General features: G+C 42.9%; 1 protein-coding gene across 2 annotated transcripts in view; it reads right to left on the bottom strand.

Moving 5' to 3' along the window:
• Positions 1-22,726, bottom strand: part of Abhd3 (abhydrolase domain containing 3, phospholipase) — a 52,721-nt gene that overhangs the window by 19,215 nt on the left and 10,780 nt on the right. For both annotated transcript variants that reach the window (XM_075969301.1, XM_075969300.1), the window contains exon 4: positions 11,408-11,453. In XM_075969301.1, the coding sequence (XP_075825416.1) occupies positions 11,408-11,453 (46 nt within the window). The remainder of the gene's footprint in view (positions 1-11,407; positions 11,454-22,726) is intronic.

Here is a 22,726-nt window from a genome sequence, read left to right as displayed (position 1 = left end):
AGAACTCACTCAAGGTCTATGATCTGTACGCAATTATTTAATGATTCTATTTAAAGCAGAACTCACTCAAGGTCTGTGATCTGTACGCAATTATTTAATGATTCTATTTAAAGCAACTCTGTGGTAAGGAGGCCACTAGTTAGTTCCTGGTTGCTTAGGCCCAAAATAATCACACAGAAACTGTATTAATTAAATCACTGCTTGGCCCATTAGTTCTAGCTTCTTATCGGCTAATTCTTACATATTAATTTAATCCATTTCTAGCAATCTGTGTATCGCCACGTGGCTGTGGCTTACAGGGTAAAGTTCCCAGGTAAAGTTCTGTCTGGCATGTCTCTGGTGGGGCTACATGGTTTCTGTCTGTGACTCTTCCTCCTTTCTCCCAGCATTCAGTTTAGTTTTCCCTGCCTACCTAAGTTCTACCCTATCAACAGGCCAAAGTGGTTTCTTTATTCACCAATGATATTCACAGCATACATAACTCTGTGATTCTTGTGTGAAAGGAGTGTTTCTTCTAACAGGACTAACCCTGTTCTTCAATCCATCCCCACAATGTGATGTTTTAAAACTATACCTGTTCCCCATCCAGTTCCTGCTGAACTGCCCACACTGTTCATAAGAAAACTGATTTTAATTTTGGAATATGAATTTATCAAAGAGTCAGTAAAGAAAAAGCATGTCCCATGAATAAAATCAGCATTTCAACATACAGTTGTTCCTCTTGTTATAGATGGATGTATAAGAGTGACCAAGTATCAAAATGTGCCTGAGAGCATACTACTTTTTAAAAAAATAACTAACCATGAAATAAAGAGCCCCAGGATATAGCTCTACTAACTTTGAGACCGGGGTGACTGTGTGCCCTCCTGCCACGGTCCCAGATGGGAATAGTCCATGCTCCTGTAGTTGTCTGTGCAAGGCGCACCAGTGGTTCAGGACGGGCTTTAGAGTAGCTGGCCAGACCTTTGCAGTGCAGAGTCCTGAGAGGCTTTGGACTACACAGTGATCCTGGGCCAGGAAGACTGATGCATGCAGAACGTGTAACACTCAAAGACTGGTTTTTTTAAAATATAAAATATCACGGATACCCAACTGCATCTCAGACCAAAAGAGACTGGATCTCTGCAGGGGAAAGATGGAGTTCATGGTCAGGGCATCTTGGCCTTTCCAGAGGGTCCCAGTATGCAGCCAGGGTTTAGGGCTACTAGTCTAAGGGGAGAAGCCGAGTTCTTGAGAGCTGGACCAGGAATGGAAGGACCCTGCAGTGGCAAGAATGAGAAGGTTTCTGCCGATTGTCAGAAGCACATGGGTCTGGTGGTGTGTCCATGTCTGCATTCCCGTGTCCATGTCTGGATTCCCGGTCGTCTGGTGGGGTGTCCATGTCTGGATTCCCGGTCGTCTGGTGAGGTGTCCATGCCTGGATTCCCGGTCGTCTGGTGGGGTGTCCATGTCTGGATTCCCAGTCCTCTGGTGGGGTGTCCATGCCTGGATTCCCGGTAGTCTGAGGGCTGTATTAAGTGTCTCAGACCTTACAGGCTCATGGGTCATGCTAAGCACTCATCAAACAAGAGCTGAGCTAGTATTATTTCTAAAACCTCTTAATTATTTAAGTATTTATTTCTCTTTCTTTCTGAGTAGGAAAGGCTTGATTTCAACTTATACTTCCAGATTACAACCCACCACTGAAGGAAATCAGGGCATTAACTCAAAAGCTGAAGCAAAACTTGTAAAAGAATGCTGCTCCCTGGCTCATTCAGCTGCCCCTTTTTTTTTTTTGATTTTTCGCGACAGGGTTTCTCCGTAGCTTTTTGGTTCCTGTCCTGGAACTAGCTCTTGTAGTCGAGGCTGGCCTCGAACTCACAGAGATCCGCCTGCCTCTGCCTCCCAAGTGCTGGGATTAAAGGCGTGCGCCACCACTGCCCGGCTCAGCTGCCCTTATACAGCTCAGGCTGACTTGCCCAGGGATGGTGTCAGCCAATAAGACTCTCCTACAAATAATTCCTAATGATATTCAATTATTTTCATAGATCAGTCCTTGTTTAGTCATGGGAACGAATACCCACAACTAGACATTATGCAGACAGAGTCTAAATTGGAGGTTTCCATTGGCCATTGGGTCCTTTCCCTTGGAGATGGAAGAATCACTTGGAAGAGGGCAAGGAAAAATTGTAAGAGTCTGAGGGAATGGAAGACATTCGGAGAACATGGGCTCAAGGAAACAGCAAGCAGGGCTTGCATGAGTCTGAACCAGGTCTTCTGTGTATAATATAGCCGTTAGCTTGGTGTTTTTGTGGGACTCCTAACAATGGGGGTGGGTGTGTCTCTGGCTCTTTGGCCTGCTTCTGGCGTTCTTTTCCTCCTAGTAGGTTGCCTTGTCTAGCCTTGATTTGAGTGAGGAGTTTTGTCTCCTTTGGTTGCCATCTTTGAAGGTCTGTTCTTTTCTGAAAAGGGAATGGAAGTGGCTTTGGGGGAGGGGGGGTGTTAGGGGTAACTGGGAGGAGTGGAGGGAGGGGAAACTGTATTGTATGATAGAAGAATCTATTTCAGTAAAAAAAAATACAAAATAAAAGAAAAAAAAGAAAAGAAATCAAGAAAATGCCCCACAGATTTGCCTTCAGGCCATCTTGATAAGGCACCCAGATTCCTGGACTGAGCAGAAGGCCTGAGGAGCAGGCAGCACAACCCGATCAGGACCAGCTGCCCTGCATTCTGAGACTTACTTTTCTGCCTCATGCCAAACCCTTTCTAGAAGCCTCCTTCTAGCTCTTGTTGTTTTTGTTTTTTTGTTTTTAATTAAAAAAATTATGTTGGGGGAATTATCATTCCCAAGATTAATTTAGGAAGTAGGCAGTAATAACTCAGCGTTTGTGAACAGCTTGGCCTCTTGGATCCCTATCTTTAAAGACCAATCTGTAGGGGACACAGGACACTGTTCCCTGCAGTGACATCTGAGGTTCTGCCCGCTGAGGCTAGTTTGTCTGAGTAGGTGCTGGCTCTCACTTCCTCAGAGGAAGTCCCATGGCTTTCCCTCATCCCTGCAAGACTAAGAAGGAAGGAAGACAATATGGTGAGAACATCTACCTCCTGACCCTCTGCAGGGGCCATAACTGCCCCTGTGCATTCCCAGTGTGCATTTGTCCTCCACAGGTCTTTCCTGTCCTGGGAAACTGCTTCCCTAAATATGACTTCACCGCTGCCAATTCTTCTGGGGTAATGTCAGCTAGAGACAGTTCCTTCCTGTTTGACCTTTGCTGACTCATCTTTTCTTCTTTTCTTTCTGCCTACCTAAAGTGTTTCTTCCTCTGGGGTTCAGCACACTAAAACCCTTTCTGAAGCAAGGGGAAGTATAAATACACACAAAACTTCCTCCACACTTGGTTCTATGATGGAAAGAAGGACTACAAGGCTCTACATGCCAAAGATAGACCTAACCACCAATTAGGCATCACGATGTTGGACTAAACTGCACAGAATCATGTCCTTTTGGAACACAAGCTATTTTACTGAATGTCCAAAATATAGTTATACTTATATTCTGTTATTAATATTTAAAAAGTATTATAATTGACATGTTAACACATTGTGGAGTATTGCTGTGACAGACCTGACCATATTGTTTCGGGGAGGATTGTGAAAGAACTTTGGAACTTAGTGCAAAATGCCATTGAGTGTTCAATGCTTAGTGAGCTGTTCTGTAGGAGCATGGGAGACAAGGATGTTGAGGGCAGATGGCAACCTGGCTGGTGAAGTCAGGGCCTCTGTTATTTTGAATTAACATTCTGTGGTTCTGGTTGGTTGGGGCTGAAGCATCAGCTGTGTTTGACTTGATCCCAGGACTACCAGAGGGAGACCTTTGCTTTTTCTGGGTACTCATTGCCGGTCGGCTGGAGGTGGGGAAGTGGAGGTGATTAAGAAGGGACCAGCATGACTGCAGCAAGCTTCTGGGAAGGGTTTAGTGAGAGCACAGAGAAGCTGTGTTCCAGATGCAGCCGAGGCTGTACTAGAAGACAAACTGTGTGTGCTGTAGAGACGTGACCCAAGCCCTTTGGAGGAGCCCAGAAGACTGTGTAAGTGACTCCCGGACTCTGGACACTGGGTCACATACAGCTGGAGTTTGCTTTTGCTTTGTTCAGACTGTGCCCTGGTTCTTCCCTCCTGAAGTAAGAAATATTTAACTTAATTTTAATTTTTAAAAACTGGAGCCCACAACTAAGAGACTTTGAAATTTTAAAGAGATTTTTAAAAAGAGAATTGTTAAAAGGAATGAATTTTTTAAAAAAAATGTTTATTTATTTATTTATTTATTTATTATGTATACAATATTCTGTTTTGCGTGTATGCCTGCAGGCCAGAAGAGGGCACCAGACCTCATTCCAGATGGTTGTGAGCCACCATGTGGTTGCTGGGAATTGAACTCAGGACTTTTGGAAGAGCAGGCAGTGCTCTTAACCTCTGAGCCATCTCTCCAGCCCAAGGAATGAATTTTTAATGGTTTGAATTTGTAAAGACCGTTGGCTTTTTTTTTTTGAGACGGTTTCACGGTGTAGCCTTGGCTGTCCAGGAACTCCCTCTGTACTCTAGGCTGGGCTTGAACTCACAGAGACCTGCCTGCCTCTGCGTTAAATTGTCAGGGGGTCGATCATGCTGGATAGTTTTATGTCAGCTTGACACAAGCTAAAGTTATCTGATAGGAGGGAACCTAACTTAAGAAAATACCTCCTTAAGATGGGGCTGTAGGGCATTTTCTTAGTGATAGATGGTGGGTGCTGCCATCCCTGGGCTGGTGTCCTGGGTTCTATAAAAGAGCAGGCTGAGCAAGTCAGTAAGCAGCTCTCCTCCATGGCCTCTGCATCAGCTCCTGCCTTCAGTTCCTGCCCTGCTTGAGTTCCTGTCCTGACTGTCTTCAGTGATGAACAGCAAAATGGAAGTATGAGACAAACCCTTTCCTCCCCAAGCTGCGTTTAGTCCCCGTGTTTTGTCGCAGCAACAGAAACCCTAACTAGGACACATACTATTAACATATTATTAATATATTATTAACTGGCTGGATATGTACTTCTTGTACTCTAATGATGTAATGAGTTAACACAGTAGCAATAATGCCTTGGATGGTAAAACTCTTTAATTTTAGAAGAAATTTTTGTATTCATAATTCTGTGTGAACGTCAAATGTCCTTGTGAAGGAGCATTTTTAAACTTGTGTTTTGCTAAACAGAAATGGGTGATCTGACCTATCACTTAGCTGTTACTGATGAGGAGAAAACTTGAATATGTAACTTATTATTATTGAGACTTATTATAGTAGTCTTTGTCAGACTTTAATAACAGAACTTCTGGGAGGTGTTTATCAGGATAAACCAAACATGTACAAAACCCAGAGAACAAGTTACTTATTATTATTCTCTTGCTTAGAAGTCAATGAATTTTTTTAAAAAAAGCCAAAACCAGTGTTCATCTACATAGCATCACTGTAAGAACTAACCACCCTAGAGGTCTGGGGATGAAGGTCACAGCATGCTTTCAGAGTCAATTCCCAATGTAGTTTTCTATTTTTGTTTCTCTCTGAGATAGTTCTTATGTAGTGCAGGGTGGCTTCGCACTAGTGAGCTCCCTGTGTCAGTCTCCAGTGTTTACATCACACCCAGCTCCCGTCGCATGCATTTCTGTAGCAGGGACTTAGGAAGTCCAGACAGCCCTTGAATCCTGGTCTTTCTCCCGCTACTTCCCTAGTGCTGGGATTGTAGGTTTGAGCAACACTGGCCTCCAGTCTTGTCAATTCCCTGAGATCTTCCATTTTAGCAAGCATCAGCATCTACCAGTCAGACAACCTAAAACTGAGGCTTAGCGCTCCCTTCTTTATGTCCCACAATATAATTAATATTTTTTCTGGGTTGGTGAGATGGCTGAATGGTTAGAAGTGCCACTGTGCAAGCCTGACAACCCCTGTTCAGTCTCCCAAACCCACTGAGGAAGGGAGAAAAACTACTCCTGGAAGCTGTCCTTTGACCCCCACACGACCCCCAATAATAAAACACACTACTGGAAGCTGTCCTCTGACCCCCACACGACCCCCAATAATAAAACACACTACTAGAAGCTGTCCTCTGACCCCCACACGACCCCCAATAATAAAACACACTACTGGAAGCTGTCCTCTGACCCCCACACGACCCCCAATAATAAAACACACTACTCCTGGAAGCTGTCCTCTGACCCCCACACGACCCCCAATAATAAAACGCACTAATAATTTTCCAGCCCATTTTTCCCTCTCTGTCTATCCCACATGTTTTCAAACTTCAAACTCTGCGCGAGTCTTTGGTGCCGTCTCAGGCTTCCACTCGAGCTCCATTTCTGTCACCTCCATGGCTCCGCACCAGGACCATGGTCAAATCATTCCTGCTTCCAAAGAGTGATAATGCAGTACTGAGCTTCTTAGGATTATCACATACTTTGTTAAAACTGAGCCCATGCTTCTAGAAGAATATCTGCTACTGTATGAAGAGTAAGGGGAACTTATCCTATCGGTCCTCACCGACACAGGTACATGCCAGAGCCCCATCTCTGAGTCCTATTCTCCCCATGTCCCACTTTCTTCATGTGGAAGATGGGAATGACCATGGCTCTATTTCCATAGATCACTGGGTTGACTCTACTCCCGAAGACAAGTAAAAAAGACATAAGTGATATATCCTAAGGACTCAAAAATATTATTCAGAATTACCACCATCATTATCCAGCCACAAGTAATAGCTTTCTTGATATACTGTGACAACCTCTTGAGGGTTCAATGTCATAGCCTTAAATACACAACTAAGAAGGTGACTATCATGAAACTTCCCACGCCTTCCAGGAAACTGGTTACCCATTTGCTGTCTTTTATAGCTTAGTAGAACTTGCTGAAGTTACACTTGGCAATGAACTACATCTATTTTTTTTTATACTTCACTGCAAGTGAACCTTGAGCTTCTGAGAAGGACAGGCAGGCCCCATTAATTTGTACAATCCACTCTATTGCCTTAACCACAGCAGATCCTTGTCTCTCTGTGGGACCGAGGAGACTCTGCTTGTAGTTCCCTTCAGACCTCACTGCGTTGGCCTTGAATTCCTGACCTCAAGCAATCCTCCTACTTTAGCTTCCCAGATAGCTGAGAAGAAAGACGCAGTGAGCACCATGCCTGACTCATCCTACAGATCTACTTACCAAATGCGGCAGTGATGTATAAGAACTAACTAGGAGTCAGAGGGGGAAAACATGATTTAATTTAAAATGATTTAAATAATACTACTTCTTTGTAAAACCTGCCTGTAAATATGAATACAACACACAGCCAGTGTATATCATGACAAAACTAAATCTCTTTTCTGCTTTTTGATGTGGGATTTCCCTCTGTATGCTGTGATTACCATTGGTGAATAAAGAAACTGTCTTTGGCTGTTGATAGGGCAGAACTTAGGTAGGTGGGGAAAACTATGCTGAATGCTGGGAGAAAGGAGGGAGAGTCAGGAGAAGCTGTGGAGCTGCCGCCGCAGACAGACGTGCTGAAAATTTGCTGGTAGGCCACAACCTCATGGTGATGCACAGATTAATGGAGATGGGTTAAATTAAGATGTTAAAGAGTTAGCCAATAAGAATAACACAACTTCTTGCTGTTTGCTGGTGGTGTGCCACAGCTCCTTTGAGAGAGGTTTTCCTGATTCAGCAGTAGCAGAAAAAAAAGCTGCATGGTTTTGAAATGCTGGCTTTCTGGGCCATGCTGCCAGCACAAACTCTAAATCTTTGTCAGGAGGTCTGGCTATGGAGCATTTAAATGGATTTTGAGAGCAGACTGCTACAACTTGCTTAATGGCAACATAGACTGGCTGTGTGCCTAAAGGTAGGGCTAGGAGCATTGCTCTCAGAGGCAGCAAACAGCTCCACCATGCTGGGCTGAGCGGGGCAAGCAGGCAATGCTGCATTACCACCACCAATGGTGCTGCTTAAGTTTTTATGAAGCACTTACCATTTTAAGAAGCACTCCTGGACAGTAAAGAATTACAGATACACAATAGGAATGGGGTCTAAGGAATTGTTGTTTGGAAAAGAGGTTCTTCTTTTGTTTCCACAGAGGGTGAGAACCTGTGGGATCCTTCTAGACTAATGTGGTTTGATGGACCGAGACCCCATGAACACCCCCTAAAATTACTTTGCCCAATAAACAGCAAGAAAAAGTTTAGACAGAACTATGTCCATATTCCCAAATATTGTCTATAAACGTTTGTTTATATTTAAAGAGGGATATGCTATAGAGATTTGCATGAGTATGGATCTGAATTTATTTATACAAATTTAAGGTCAATTTTGTTATACTGTGTGTGTGTGTATAATTTCTGCTCTTGATTAAGGTATTGTGATTGGACAGTTCATTTAAAAATGTAATGTATAATTAAGAAATATAGGTTAATAGATAATCATCTATAATAGTCAAGTCTGTAGTCATGTTAGTTAGATTTTCTAGATGTACACAGATATATTTCAGTTAGATAAGTATTCTTCAAATCTTTCACTTCAGAATATGGCATTTAAAATGACTTTTCATGACAATAAGACACATCTGCTCCTGGCAGCACCAATTACTTCAAGAGGATGATGGGCATCAAAGAGGCTCCTTATGGAGTTTGTTGGCCATTTGGGCAATAAACTGCTCTTGCCTGGACTGCTTCATGAACTGGGCATGCAGGACCCACAGAGAAATGACTGCTGAACTTGTCTAAAGGTGAGATGATCCTTGGGGGTTCCTGCTTCATCAAAGAGACTGCCAGACACTCTTCAGGACACAGAAGAAAGTGACTGACAAACTGCCAATATAGATGAAACTGTCTTTGAAATTTTCTGCTTCATGGAAAAGTCTTCTGGATACTATTGGCCTGTAGGATGAAGATGGATGCCCCAATGGTACAGAAGAACTTTGGATGACTGTTCAGGCAGCGAGATGTCTCTGTCATTTCTAGAGTTTTGGAAGTTGCTTACAATGCACTTCCTGTTTACTTAGGTAATATATCCTTCTGGGGTCTTTGATGAAGTTGAAGCATAAACAGTTGTAGAGGTTTTCCTTAGTTATGATAAAAGATAAAGTAGATATAAATATTGTAACTGTAATTCTTGCTTGATAACTGTTTTGTTATATGAAATTTTACTATGCTAAAGTTAAAACCTTTCTTTTTATTTAAACAGAAAAAGGGAGGTGATGTGGGATTTCCCTCTGTATGCTGTGATTACCATTAGTGAATAAACTGCCTTGGCCTGTTGATAGGACAGAACTTAGGTAGGCAGGGAAAACTAAGCTGAATGCTGGGAGAAAGGAGGCAGAGTCAGGAGAAGCCATGTAGCCCTGCTGGAGACAAACACCCGAACTTTAGCCAGTAAGCCACAGCCACGTGGTGATACACAGATTACTTGAAATGGGTTAAATTAATGTGTAAGAGTTAGCCAATAAGAAGCTGGAGCTAATGGGCCAAGCAGTGATTTAAATAATATGGTTTCTGTGTGATTATTTCTGGTCTGAGCTGCTGGGTGGCAGGGAAACAAGTGGTCTCCTCCTGCAACAGTTTTTTGTTTTGTTTTTTGAGACAGGGTTTCACCTGTGTAGACCAGGCTGGACTCAAACTCACGGAGATCCACCTGCCTCTGCCTCCCTGGTGCTGAGATTAAAGCTGTGCACTACCATTGCCTGCCTAAATCTCTTTTTATAACAGAAAAGCACGTATTACTCCACTGTTTTTGTTGTTTGAGGTGGTTTGACCAAATCTCTTTTTATAACAGAAAAGCACGTATTACTCCACTGTTTTTGTGGTTTGAGGTTTGACTGAGACTGGCCTCACTGACTCACATATCTGAACGCTTGGACCCTAGTAGGTGGAACTGTTCTGGGAAGGATTTGAAGGTGTGACCTTATTTGAAGAGGTGTATCTCCAGGGGTGGCTTCACTTGGTTTCTTTGCCTGTTGCCTATGGATCAGAAGTAAGTTCTCGGAGCTACTGATGTCTATGTGCTGACATGTTCTTTACCATGATGGCCATGTACTCATCCTATGAAACAGTTAGCATGGTTTTTTATAAGTCGTCCTAGCCATGGCTTCTCGTCATGGCAATAGAACAGTAACTAAAATCCTCCAGGGCCACCTGGCACTGGGACTGAGTCTACCTCACACATGCTTGGCAAGAACTCTAACCACTTAGCTTTATCTGTAGACTATACTGGTTAATTTTTAAAGAAAATGTATTTTGCATTAAAATGACAGGCATAGCTGGGTGGTGGTGGTGCACACCTTTAACCCTAGTGCTGTGAGGCAGGGGCAGATAGAGCTCTAAGTTTGGTTTTTTGTTTTTTTTGGATTTTCGAGACAGGGTTTCTCCGTAGCTTTTGGTTCCTGTCCTGGAACTAGCTCTTGTAGACCAGGCTGGCCTCGAACTCACAGAGATCCGCCTGCCTCTGCCTCCCGAGCGCTGGGATTAAAGGCGTGTGTCACCACCGCCCGGCTTTAGATCTCTAAGCTTGAGGCCAGCCTCATCTACAGAGTGAGTTCTAGGACAGCCAGGACACTGCAGAGAAACCATCTCAAAAAATCAAAAACAAACAAAAGCATAAAAAGCTATACATTAATATCTCCTGGTGTTAGGATACAGTCAATATGGACGTCATTATGAAATAAAAGTGTTGGTGACTGGGAGACAGCTCAGTGGTTGAGAGAACGCCCTGCTCTCCTGGAAGGCCCCAGTTCAGTTCCCAGAGTTCATGAAATGACTCACAAGTGCATGTAACTCTAGTCCAGGGTATCTATCTATACACATACTAACACATACATGAAATGACTCACACGTGCATGTAACTCTAGTTGCAGGGTCTCTATACACATACTAACACATACATGAAATGACTCACACGTGCATGTAACTCTAGTTCCAGGGTATCTATCTATACACATACTAACACATACATGAAATGACTCACACGTGCATGTAACTCTAGTTCCAGGGTCTCTATACACATACTAACACATACATGAAATGACTCACAAGTGCATGTAACTCTAGTTCCAGGGTCTCTATACACATACTAACACATACATGAAATGACTCACAAGTGCATGTAACTCTAGTCCAGGGTATCTATCTATACACATACTAACACATACATGAAATGACTCACAAGTGCATGTAACTCTAGTTCCAGGGTATCTATACACATACTAACACATACAAGCAAATAAAAGAACTATAAAGTATACTAATTTGAGCTGGAAAGCTTTTCCTACTATGACCTTACATTAACTGCAAAATTAGTTTCAATAAAATATAATGTGCTTTTCATTATAAAACAGGAAATTATTCTTTTTCAAATTGAAGCTTGTCTTTTAAATTTACTTACCAGGAGATTCTCTCCTGCCACTCCTCTGTTATTAAAAACCACACACCTAAAAATGAGGAAAGCAATTTTGTTATTTGTCCACACAGTCCTCCCTAATGATGTGCTGCTGAGATCATCTTATTGACACTGTCCTACAGCTTTCGAAGAGTAAAAAAAGCTGGACCAGGGAGTAGCTCAGTAGGTAGAGTGCTTGCCTCACACGCATGGAACCCTGGGTTCAAACTCTAGTACTGCATATGATGATTAGGGTGCTGCAAGCCTACAATGCCAGCACCCGGGGAAGTAGAGGCAGGAGGATCAGAAATGCAAGGCCATTTTTACCGAGGTAGCAGTACAAAATTTGAGACTGGCTTGGGAGAGATGGAAACCTTGTCTCAAAACCAGCCTGGGAGAGATGGAGACTCTGTCTCAAATATCTGCCAAACCAACACACTGAAAAAAAAATCTGTTTTTAGGGACTTTGAGATAGCTTGGCTGGTAAAGGCGCTTGTTGCCACGCCTGAGTTCAGTCCCATGACCCACAAGGTTTAAAAAGAGAACTGCCTCTTGCAAGTTGTCTTCTGAGCGCACACGCGCGCACACACAGACACACACACACACTAAATGCAATTAAAAATGCCTGTAATAATGCAATATTTTAACACCAAGCAGTAGCATATTAGTAGTTCAAAAATGTTTAACAATTCTCTCTAAACCTAGGGTCAGATGTATGCTAGCAAACACTCTTACCACTGATCAATAATCAACTGTCCTAAAGAGTTAAAAAATTCTGTATGTGAGCTCAATTAGAAAGTTTTGTTACTTTTCCTGCTAAAAGTATGCACTTTTCAACATTTTCTATACATATATATGTCTCTGATAAGCATTTTCAGAAAAATTTTCTGTCAAACATGTTTTTGCTTTAAATGTTTTATTTACATTGTATTCATAGCACTAATAGGAGTCTCTCCATACATTAGAGAACAACTCTTATTCCTCAGGGTTCAGCAAACACAGAAACCAGAATTAAGGGAAAAAATTTACTTTAGCAAAGTATGGTGGCACACACTTTTAATCCTACTACTTGGGAGGCAGAGGCTGGAGGTTATGAATTTGAGGACAGCCAGAGCTACATGGTGAGATCCTGTCTCAAACAAATATTTACTTTATTTTTAATTATTTGTATGACTATTTGTGGTGGTTTGAAGGAAAATGGCCCCTAAAGGGTGTGGCACTATTAGGAAGTACGGCCTTGTTGGAGTGGGTGTGGTCTTGTTGGAGGAAGTGTGTCACTGTGGAGGTGGGCTTTGAGGTCTCATACATGCTCAAGCCACGCCCTGTGAGACAATCTACTTATGGTTGCCTGTGAGTCAAGATGTGAGAACTCTCAGATCCTCTAGTGTCATGTCTGCCTGCATGTTGCCTTGCTTCCCACCATGATGATAATGGACTAAACCCACCTCAGTTATATGTTTTCCTTTATAAAAGTTGTGGTGGTCATGGTGTTTCTTCATAGCAAAGAAACCCTAAGATACTACATATCTGTGTGGGAATGTACGTATGAGTGTGGGTGCCTTTGGAGGCAAGGAGAGGGAATCAGATTCCCTGGGTCAGTGGTGTAAACTACCACGTGGGTGCTGGGAACTGAACTCTAGTCCTCTGCCACAGCAACAAGTACTCTTAACTGCTGAGTCATCTCTCTAGGTCTTTAATTTTTTTAAAACATCTTGTTTACACACACACACGTGGGTGTGCATTTACCATGGTATAAGTATGGGCATTAGAGGACAAATCTGTTCTTTTCTTCTGCCATGGGGGTCCTGGGGATGGATGTCACATCATCAGGCTTGGTGTCAAGCACATTTACACGCTTAGCCGTCTTACTACTCTCAAGACCAGAATTTTATAGGGGGGGGAAAACATTACCCCTGGTAGTGCTACAAACACCTGGTATGGTGGAATGGACACCAATATACTACTATTTAGTGTTAAAATATTTAACTCTCATTTAACTTTCAGTTAACAATGATTTACATATATTATGTATTAATACACACATATACAATATATACTACAATTATTGGACAAAATTTTGACTCATACCTATATAGGTTCTTACTGAGTTAGTGAATGTATATGTTTGTATATGTATTTTCATTCCAATGAAAATTCATTTTGTTTTTGTCCATTTACCTGTGCGATCAAGCCTGTGTAAATTCCAAGTTTCTTCTTTGGGGTTCTGTGATCATTGTGCCGGTTCAGAGCAAAGGTGAGCTGTTAGCCTATAGGACACGCTCAATTCTGACTCACCTCTAAGGGTTCAAGGCACACCACCTCCCCATTGTAGGTGGTGGACTAGATCTGGTTATTAACTTCTTCATTCTGTCATTGATGTCTGAAGTGCCATCTATAGAATTTTTAGATCTAGCTAAAAGGAAATAAACAACTTAAAAATCTTAGGATCAGGCTAAGGAGATGGCTTAGTCTAGTACAACCCGCGAAGCAGACAGTAGTGCAGGACTTGTGAGCCCAGCACTGTGAAGGCACGGACAGGAGTTCTCGGGGCCTCCTGGCCGGAGGCTCAGGTAAGCGGGAAGCCTCCATACGCATGCGCACAAATGTGTTCATGCACCCACATGCACATGTGCGTCCACTAGAAGACACAGAAATATTACATCACAGCTGGATGTGGTGGCACAAGGCATTAATCCTAGCACTTGGATGGCAGAGGCCAGCCTGGTCTACACAGAGTTCCAAGCCAGCCAACTAGGCTACACAGTAAGACTTTCTTCAATGACTGTCGTCCTCTTGTTTAAAGAGATAGGATGTCCGGACTGGAGAGATGGCTCAGAGTTTAAGAGCACTGGCTGCTCTTCCAGAGGTCCTGAGATCAATTCCCAGCACCCACATGGCGGCTCACAACCATCTGTAATGCAATCTGGTACCCTCTTCTCGCCTGCAGTGCAGGTAGACATTCAGACAGAACACTGTATACATAATAAATAAATAAATCTTAAAAATAAGAGAGATTGGATCCCCCACCTTTCCCAGGCTTGTCTTAAACTCAGCTGGAAGTCACCCTTCGCCTCAGCTTCCCAACTAGTTGGACTGAGAGAACATTCCACTATACCTGGCTTTCTTCTACCTCCCTCGAGACCACCAAAAAGAATAGTAAGACAGACTAAATATAAATAAAATGTAAGTTGGCCACTAAGACTCATTGTATAAGTACCTAAGCTGCATGTGCGACCTTGCACCTGAACCTCCTAGTTAAGTAAGAATCGCTTTAGGGAGGAAACTTTAAGGACAGAGTCGAAGGGCTTCTGAAGTAAGATGTCACCTGACTGCAGTGTGAGAAGGCCACACAGCTGGAGAGGGGAGAGAAAGAGATGGTTTGCAAATGCATGCAAAAGCAGCCTATCCACCTGGGACTGTCCTCCAAGCTGCAGACTGGGTTTGTGTGCTTTTCCCCAGGGCACCACAGAAAGTGGATCACAGCTCGGGGCTGCTGATTAGACCTCTGTCTCTGTCACAGCTATCTCCTTCTAGTTTGGATGTGGGCACAAGGGTAAGGAGAAACGAGGAAACTGCCCAGTTAAGTTGCCATCTCTTCCACCAGCTGGTGAGAGGTGGAGACAAGCCACCAGCTAAATTAGCATTCTCCAAACAATTTTTTCCATTTGTCCAAATGACTTTAAATGGTGTATACAGAAAAATGGGACTACTAAATGGTCTTCCTGCGTCTTTACCTGTTGAACTTTTTCTTCTCAGCGAGAACAGAATCAACGAGAAGACATAACAAATGAACACATATGGTATGCAGAGGGCCGAGGGGTGGTATCTCTGTCTGAAGGAGCAAGACCCCCATAGCTTCATATGTTTGAATACTTGATCCCTAGATGGTAGAACTCTTTGGGAAGGATCAGGAGGTGTGACCTTGTCAGAAGAGGCGTGTCACTGTGGGTGAGACTGAGGTTTTAGAAGACTCATGCTATTCTCTGTAGCAAGCTTTCTTGTCAGACTGTCTTTGGACCAACATCCCACAAATAATGAGCCAGAGACTATTATTAAATATAAAAACTTGGCACTAGCTTAGGCTTTTTCTCAACTAGCTCTTATAACTTAATTAAATCATTTTTTAAAAAAACCATGTGGCTTGGTTACTTCTTAGCACAGCACATCCAACTTGCTCCGAGTCTGCAGTGAAACTGGGCACCAAGATTCTTCCTCCCAGTTCTCTCTGTGCCACAAAGTCCCACCTTGTCTCTCCTGTCTAGCTATTGGCCATTTAGCTCTTTATTAATCCAATCAGAAGGCGCCTTAGGCAGAGACACATCTTTGCAGTATAAACAAATGTTCTGCAACAATTCCCAGTGTGCTCTCTGCCTCCTGCTTGTGGTTTTAAGCTGTGAGCTCTCAGCTGTTCTTGCTGCCATGCCTTCGCTCCATCACCATGGACTCTAATCCTCTGAAACTCTAAGTTAAATTAAAAGCTTTCTTTTATAAATTCGCTTGGTCAGAGTGTTTTATTACAGCAATGGAAATATAGCTAATTCAGAAGTTAACCTCAGCGGCTAACTGTGAAGAGCTCACAGTGCCTGTGCAGAGGACTTGAGCTTAGCTCCCAGCACCCATGTCAGGCAGGTCACAACAGCCTGCAACTCCAGCTCAGTGGACATGATGCTCTTTGGCCTCCATGTATATAGACGCATAATTGAAAAAAAAAAAAGAACCTTAAAAAGAAATCTGGTAGGAAGGATGTTCTGAAAAAAAGAGAACACATTAACCAAAATTTCACATGACTTGCATGCACTTCCTAAGAGTTCCTGTGTGGGAATTGTGAGGTGTTAAGAGATTAGAAGTTAAATCTATGATGTTAACAGGTGGGCCCTTTGGGAGATGACTGGGGTCAGACAGGGTCATCCAGGTGTATTCCTATTGTCAAAGAAGAGTGAAAAACAGGACACACATGTGAACACTGCATGTCTCTCCCCAGACAGAAGGAAGGTTATTACCATATGTGACACCTTGGTCTTGGACCTCTGGAAAGTGAGTCGAATTAAACCTCTTTTCTCTATCAATGTCCAGAGTCTGGTATTTTATTATAGTATAATGCACCAGGGAAGCAGACGAGTTTTCTCTAACGAAAGTTAAATAAACGACATCGAGCTGGTTTCAATCTTCAGCACTCTAGGCATTTGAGATGGAATGACTCTTTGTTGCAGGGCTGCCATGTGTATTATAGAATGTGCAGTAATATCTCCAGTCTCTGCAAACTAGAAGCCGGTAAAAATGCCCCAGGCACTAGAATCAATAATGTTCTCAGGAGTTGGGAAGAAGCTCGGTGATAGACTTGACTGGCACATATGATGGCCTGATTCCCTAGTGCTCTTTGAAAAAAAAAAGGCTCCAGATGTTGCCACATGTCCCTGGGTGCAAAACTGCGCCTTGCTCGTGAAGCATTCTTACTGTGAGATGGACCAGAGAGTCCGGATGTGCTCAGGGTGCCATAACACATGTGGGCTTCCCTATACACACAGACACACTGAAGTGCTCAGGAAAATGAAATATGTAAGATAAACAGATTTTATCATGCTGTCTTGGATATTTTCTAGCTCTACCATGCAGTTATTTGTTTGTTTGTTTTGTGAGATAGGGTTTCTCTGTGTAGCCTTGGTGGTAGGGGAACTCCCTCAGTAGACCAGGCTGACCTTGAACTTGAGATTTGCCTGCCTCTGCCTCCTGAGTGCTGAGACTGAAACTGTGTATGTGATCCTGCTGACTGTAAAGGATAAGGAAGGAAGCTACTTTTCCTATGGTATTGATGACTGCAGACTCACAGTTGCGAAAGAGGACCACAGAAGGCTTCAGTGTGTGCTGCCAGGTCTGATAACCCTGAATTTGACCCCCTAGGAACTATGTGGTAGAAGGAAAGAATCAATTCCCACAGACTATCCTCTGACCTCCATGCACACCTGATGAACATTTGCCCCTTCCTCCACAAAACAAAAAACTAAAATATAATGATAAAATATAAAAGTAGAAACAGCAATCAGAAAGGGGTCGAGTGAGAGAAACCTTCAGGAATCTGCTGCCACTACCCCTGCCCTGGGAGCTGCAGCAGCTGACAAGTAGTGCTCTGCCCTCCAGAGCAATGGTTCTCCGTTCAGCCAAGGCCTGAGAGAACAACCAGCTCTGGAAACTGCTGCTCCTGTCTGTAATTTCACATGTGCAAAAGCAGCTACATGTCTCCCCAGTATCTGCATTGCAGTGTGTAATCTCAGGTGAGGTGTATATGTAATCTCATGATTGCATCTCAATCTTATGGGCACGTACATCCATGGGTGGTCAGGAAGATGACTTCCCATTAAGCTGTATAATTTTGATATATAGAAAATATACTAGGATACGCTTCATAGCTAGATCTACTGCCCCACAAGGACTGTGAGACACTTAACAGCCTGCTTTGTTCCTTTACGCAAACTACACACAATTAGCTCACTTTTACCTCAGAGCAAGTTCAAACTGGGCGGGATGTTTCTGTATATGGATCATAAGTTAAAACTTTACAGATATGCATAAGGTCAGAGTTACAGATGTTAAACCAAGGTTATTAACACAACGCAACCTAAAAAATCATGCCAATTCTTCCTTTACCAAGTCTGGCTGATGAAGACCCATCTTGCAGCTTGTCTCACCAGGCACTGTGCTTCTTGTCCCAGTCTTATACCAGGAACCTTGAAACCTTGCATTGCCATGGTAAATGGCTCTGTCCTTGCCCAAGGAATGTGCTGTGACCAATGAGCTGCAACTCTTGTAACTTTTTTCTCACTGCCTCAAGCCTCCTGTCAAACATGTATTTTAAGGTAGGTGAACAAAGAAAAGAGAATTGAAACAAAGGAAAACTAGAAAGAATTAGAACTTAGAAGAAAATTTAAAAAAATAGACAGAAAAATAATGAACATGACCCTAACAGCATGTGTTTGAATTTATTCAGTACTTCTCAGAAAATCTCAAGTTCCGTTTTGCTATGCTGTGGAGCTTTTCTTCAAACCCTTGGAGTAGCCTTGAGAGCTGGTCTTTCAGGGCCACCAATAAGCAGGCACTGTGACTACTCACCACCCTGACGGGCATGTCTGCACACTTTGCACGACTACTAATATTAGAAAGACCCATTCATTCAGAATCCTCATCAAACAGAACCTACTGAACTAAAAAGCAAATCAACGCCTGTAAGAGAGAAACAAAACAACAACACACAAACATTCTCCAGGGAATACCTTCAGTTCCCCTGAAGACCAGGAGCCGTATTTCAGCTGATGACACAGCACAAGAGGGCTCAACGCCCGGTGAGTGGCACAGAAAGGAAAGCTCTGTGGGTTTCTGGGCCGAACTGACAGGACAAGTGGAATAGACACAAGGCAAGAGGCCAACATACGCTGTCCTAAGGCTCAGAGAAGGAAGATGCTCTTAGCTGAAACAAGGCTACTGTGGTGGTCTGAATGAGAATGGCCCTATATGTGCATGTTTTAAATGTTTGGGCCCCAGTTGCTAGAACTGCTGGGAAGGATTAGGAGGCACGCGCTTGTTGGAGGTGTGTCAGCAGGGGTGGGCTTCACGGCAGGCCCAGTTTAGCTCCCCCTGCCTCCTGCTTGTAGATCAGATGTGAGCTCTCAGCTATTGCTCCAGCACCATGCCTTCCTGCCAACTGCCATGCTTTATACCATGATCATGAACTAACTCTCAGAAACTGAAGGCAGGCCACCAATTAAATGCTTTCCTTGCAAGTTGCTTAGTCATTTGTGTCTCTCACAGCAACTGAAAAGTGACTAACACAGTGATCTAAAGGATAATAAATGTGCATGTGGGTGTGTGCTGGTACCTAAGGAGGCCAGAAAACGGGAATCAGATCTCAGAGATCTGGAGCTATAAGCCATTGTGAGCCATGGACACAGGTATGGGAACTGAACTCAGGTCTTCTGCAAAGGCAGCAAGTGTTCTTAACTGCTGAGCCATCTCTCCAGGCCTAGGTACTGAGCTCCAAGGTTAGAGACAATGACAGGGGCTCCGGTTCCAGCACAACCCTGCCATAGAATAGGGGCTGTAAACTTTCACAATGTAGGAAGCAGGTAGAGCACAGCAGCAGAGTAGGCAGAAACTGAAAGCCAAGTTGACATAGAGAGAATAAATCAGCACTTGGGAGTGGGGGCTCCCTGTTTAGTTTTGTGATGAGTAGCAGAAGTTGGTATTTTCAGTACAGTCAAAAATCCAGCAGAAATACTTTATCTTATGATCATGAAGAGTATAAAGTCTGAAACAACTATTATGGCTGGAAATAGAAAAGATAGAAAAGAGCTCTAAATTCTAGATAAAAACTGGGCCTTAATCTCCACATTACTCCCCTGTTCCAGCTCGCTGCCTGGCAGGTTCTGAGCAGCAACCTTAAGGCTGTCAACTAGACATATTAGTGGCTGTTCATCATAGATGATAGATACAGAGTTGAACTCTGAGTTTAGCCAACCTGCCTGCTAATAAAGAAAATCAGTATTATCCAGGAAAATATAACAGAATCCAGCCTTTTGCTTTTCTTTTTCTCTATGTAGCCCTAGCTGTCCTGGAACTCACTTTGTAGAGCAGGCTGGTCTCAAACTCACAGAGACCTGCCTGACTCTGTCTCCCGAGTGCTGGGATTACAGGTGTGTGCCACCACTGCACAGCTCAGCACCCAGAATTTTTAAAATGGGCCATCTACAACACAACTCAAAATTAGTGAACCATGAAAAAATGAGAAAACAACCCACACTCAAGAAATAAGACAACTGTTCTCGTGTAGTCCAGATGGTAGAATTAAGACAAACACAGAACACTTGGGATTCTGTGTGTGTGTGTGTGTGTGTGTGAGAGAGAGAGAGAGAGAGAGAGAGAGAGAGAGAGAGAGAGAAGGACAGCACCTACAAAAACGGAAGTTCCTGAGTGAGGCTGGAGAGATGGCTCAGCAGTCCCAGCCCTGGCTGCTCTTTCAGAAGACACATAGGGGTCTGTTCTGGGATACCTCAAGCCATCTTTCAGAAGACACACAGCGGTCTGTTCTGGGATATCTCAAGCCATCTTTCAGAAGACACACAGCGGTCTGTTCTGGGATACCTCAAGCCATCTTTCAGAAGACACACAGCGGTCTGTTCTGGGATACCTCAAGCCATCTTTCAAAAGACACACAGGGGTCTGTTCTGGGATATCTCAAGCCATCTTTCAGAAGACACACAGCGGTCTGTTCTGGGATATCTCAAGCCATCTTTCAGAAGACACACAGCGGTCTGTTCTGGGATACCTCAAGCCATCTTTCAGAAGACACACAGCGGTCTGTTCTGGGATACCTCAAGCCATCTTTCAGAAGACACACAGCGGTCTGTTCTGGGATATCTCAAGTCATCTTCTGGCCTCCTCAGGCATTAGGCACGCACACTGTGCATAAACTTCATACAAAACAAAGATGAATAAATCTTTTAAAAATGGAAATTCCAAGAGGCTGAGGATATAGCTAAGTTTAGCAAGCACAAGGCCAAGTTCATTGCCCTCGATCATAACAAACGGAACATCAGCAGTTGGTTAATATAAAGAGAGGCAGGTGTGCTGGGACATTCCCTAGACTCAGGAGGCAGAGGCTGCCAGCACATCTCTGGGAGTTCAAGGTCAGGTTATCCTGGTCAGCACAGCAATTTCCAGGCCAGTCAGGGTTCCACAGTGATATCTTGTCTACAAACAAAAATACCAGTATCAAAAAGCCTGCTATACATGTAATTGAGACTCCAAGAAAGAGAAGACAAGAAGAATAAAGAAAAATTGAAGAACATCCCAAAATTTTCCAATTTTGATAATTAGTAAATTTATATATTAGAGAAAGGGGAAGTAATAGGAATTTTAAAAATAGGAACTGAATTATAAATGGTATACCTTAAATCTACCATATCATTAATTACATTATTTATAAAAGGACTAAAAATTCCAATTAAAAAGTAGAAACTGTTAGACATTTGAAGAGTTACTTGCCATAAACTGAGCACCTAGATGTCCAAAGGTATGAAAAGTTATCAAAGGAGATTTGAGTGGTGGGTACATACTGATAATGCCAGAATGTGGAAGGTGAAAAGGAGGGGCGTCAGAAATCCAAGGCCAATAGCACCCACAAAGAGGAAGTCAAGGTCAGACTGGGCTGCACAACACCTTGTATCAAAAAGTTGTTTGGGTTTATCAAACAGCCTAAAAGAAACCATACAATTATCTGTAGCGAAGTCGTGAAGTTCAATCTTGATCTTGTGACATACTAATTGTAAAACTTTGATTAAACTATCACCAAGTCATTAAAGTAGCTTGGTGAATTCAAGGCCATCGTAAGCTGTTAGACGAATCTTAAGACAACATGGACTACATAAACAAAGCATGTCTTGGAATTGAGTGTTTATAAAATAAGACTGTGTATAGTACATAGTAGGGAATTTATTGCTGGCAATCAATCAACATATTAAGCTAATTTGAAATATTCATTTCCAATTGACATGATTGTACAAATTAGCAGATGATACTATATCAACATATGTATCCAATGTGTAATAATCAATTCAGGCTAATTAAATGTTTCTAGTTCTGGCTTTCACCATTTCTTTGTGTTGCAGCCTTCCCGGGGTTCTCATCTGGTTCTCAATAAGACATAGAAGCTTTTGCTGTAAACTGCACATACTCATCCCCCACCCCTGGCTACAGAACAGCAGGACTGATTTTTCTGTTTGGAACTCTTTATTCGACTCACTACTTCTCTGTCCCCTCCCCTTAAAGGCTAAAAACTAATAGCCACAAGATAGTAATTCTGGTGATCTCTGATGGAGTTACAGTCACAGCCACAGATAGCAATTCTGGTGATCTCTGATGGAGTTACAGTCACAGCCACAAGATAGTAATTCTGGTGATCTCTGATGGAGTTACAGTCACAGCCACAGATAGCAATTCTGGTGATCTCTGATGGAGTTACAGTCACAGCCACAAGATAGCAATTCTGGTGATCTCTGATGGAGTTACAGTCACAGCCACAGATAGCAATTCTGGTGATCTCTGATGGAGTTAAAGTCACAGCCACAAGATAGCAATTCTGGTGATCTCTGATGGAGTTAAAGTCATAGTGGCCCCATGGCTTTAAAAACCAGAACAGTCAGTTACTATTTTGAGAATACAGCTTAATTTTTAGACACAGTGTTTTTAAAACCAGTGGCTGCATGGATGAAAGTTTCAAACACTTCCTACATGTGAGGAAAGCGAAAACCTCTAACACAGCCGCATCAAGACTGCTCT

Source organism: Microtus pennsylvanicus, chromosome 4, assembly GCF_037038515.1.
Source record: "Microtus pennsylvanicus isolate mMicPen1 chromosome 4, mMicPen1.hap1, whole genome shotgun sequence".
NCBI lineage: Eukaryota > Metazoa > Chordata > Mammalia > Rodentia > Cricetidae > Microtus > Microtus pennsylvanicus.
This window is presented reverse-complemented; position numbering and strand designations above follow the sequence as displayed.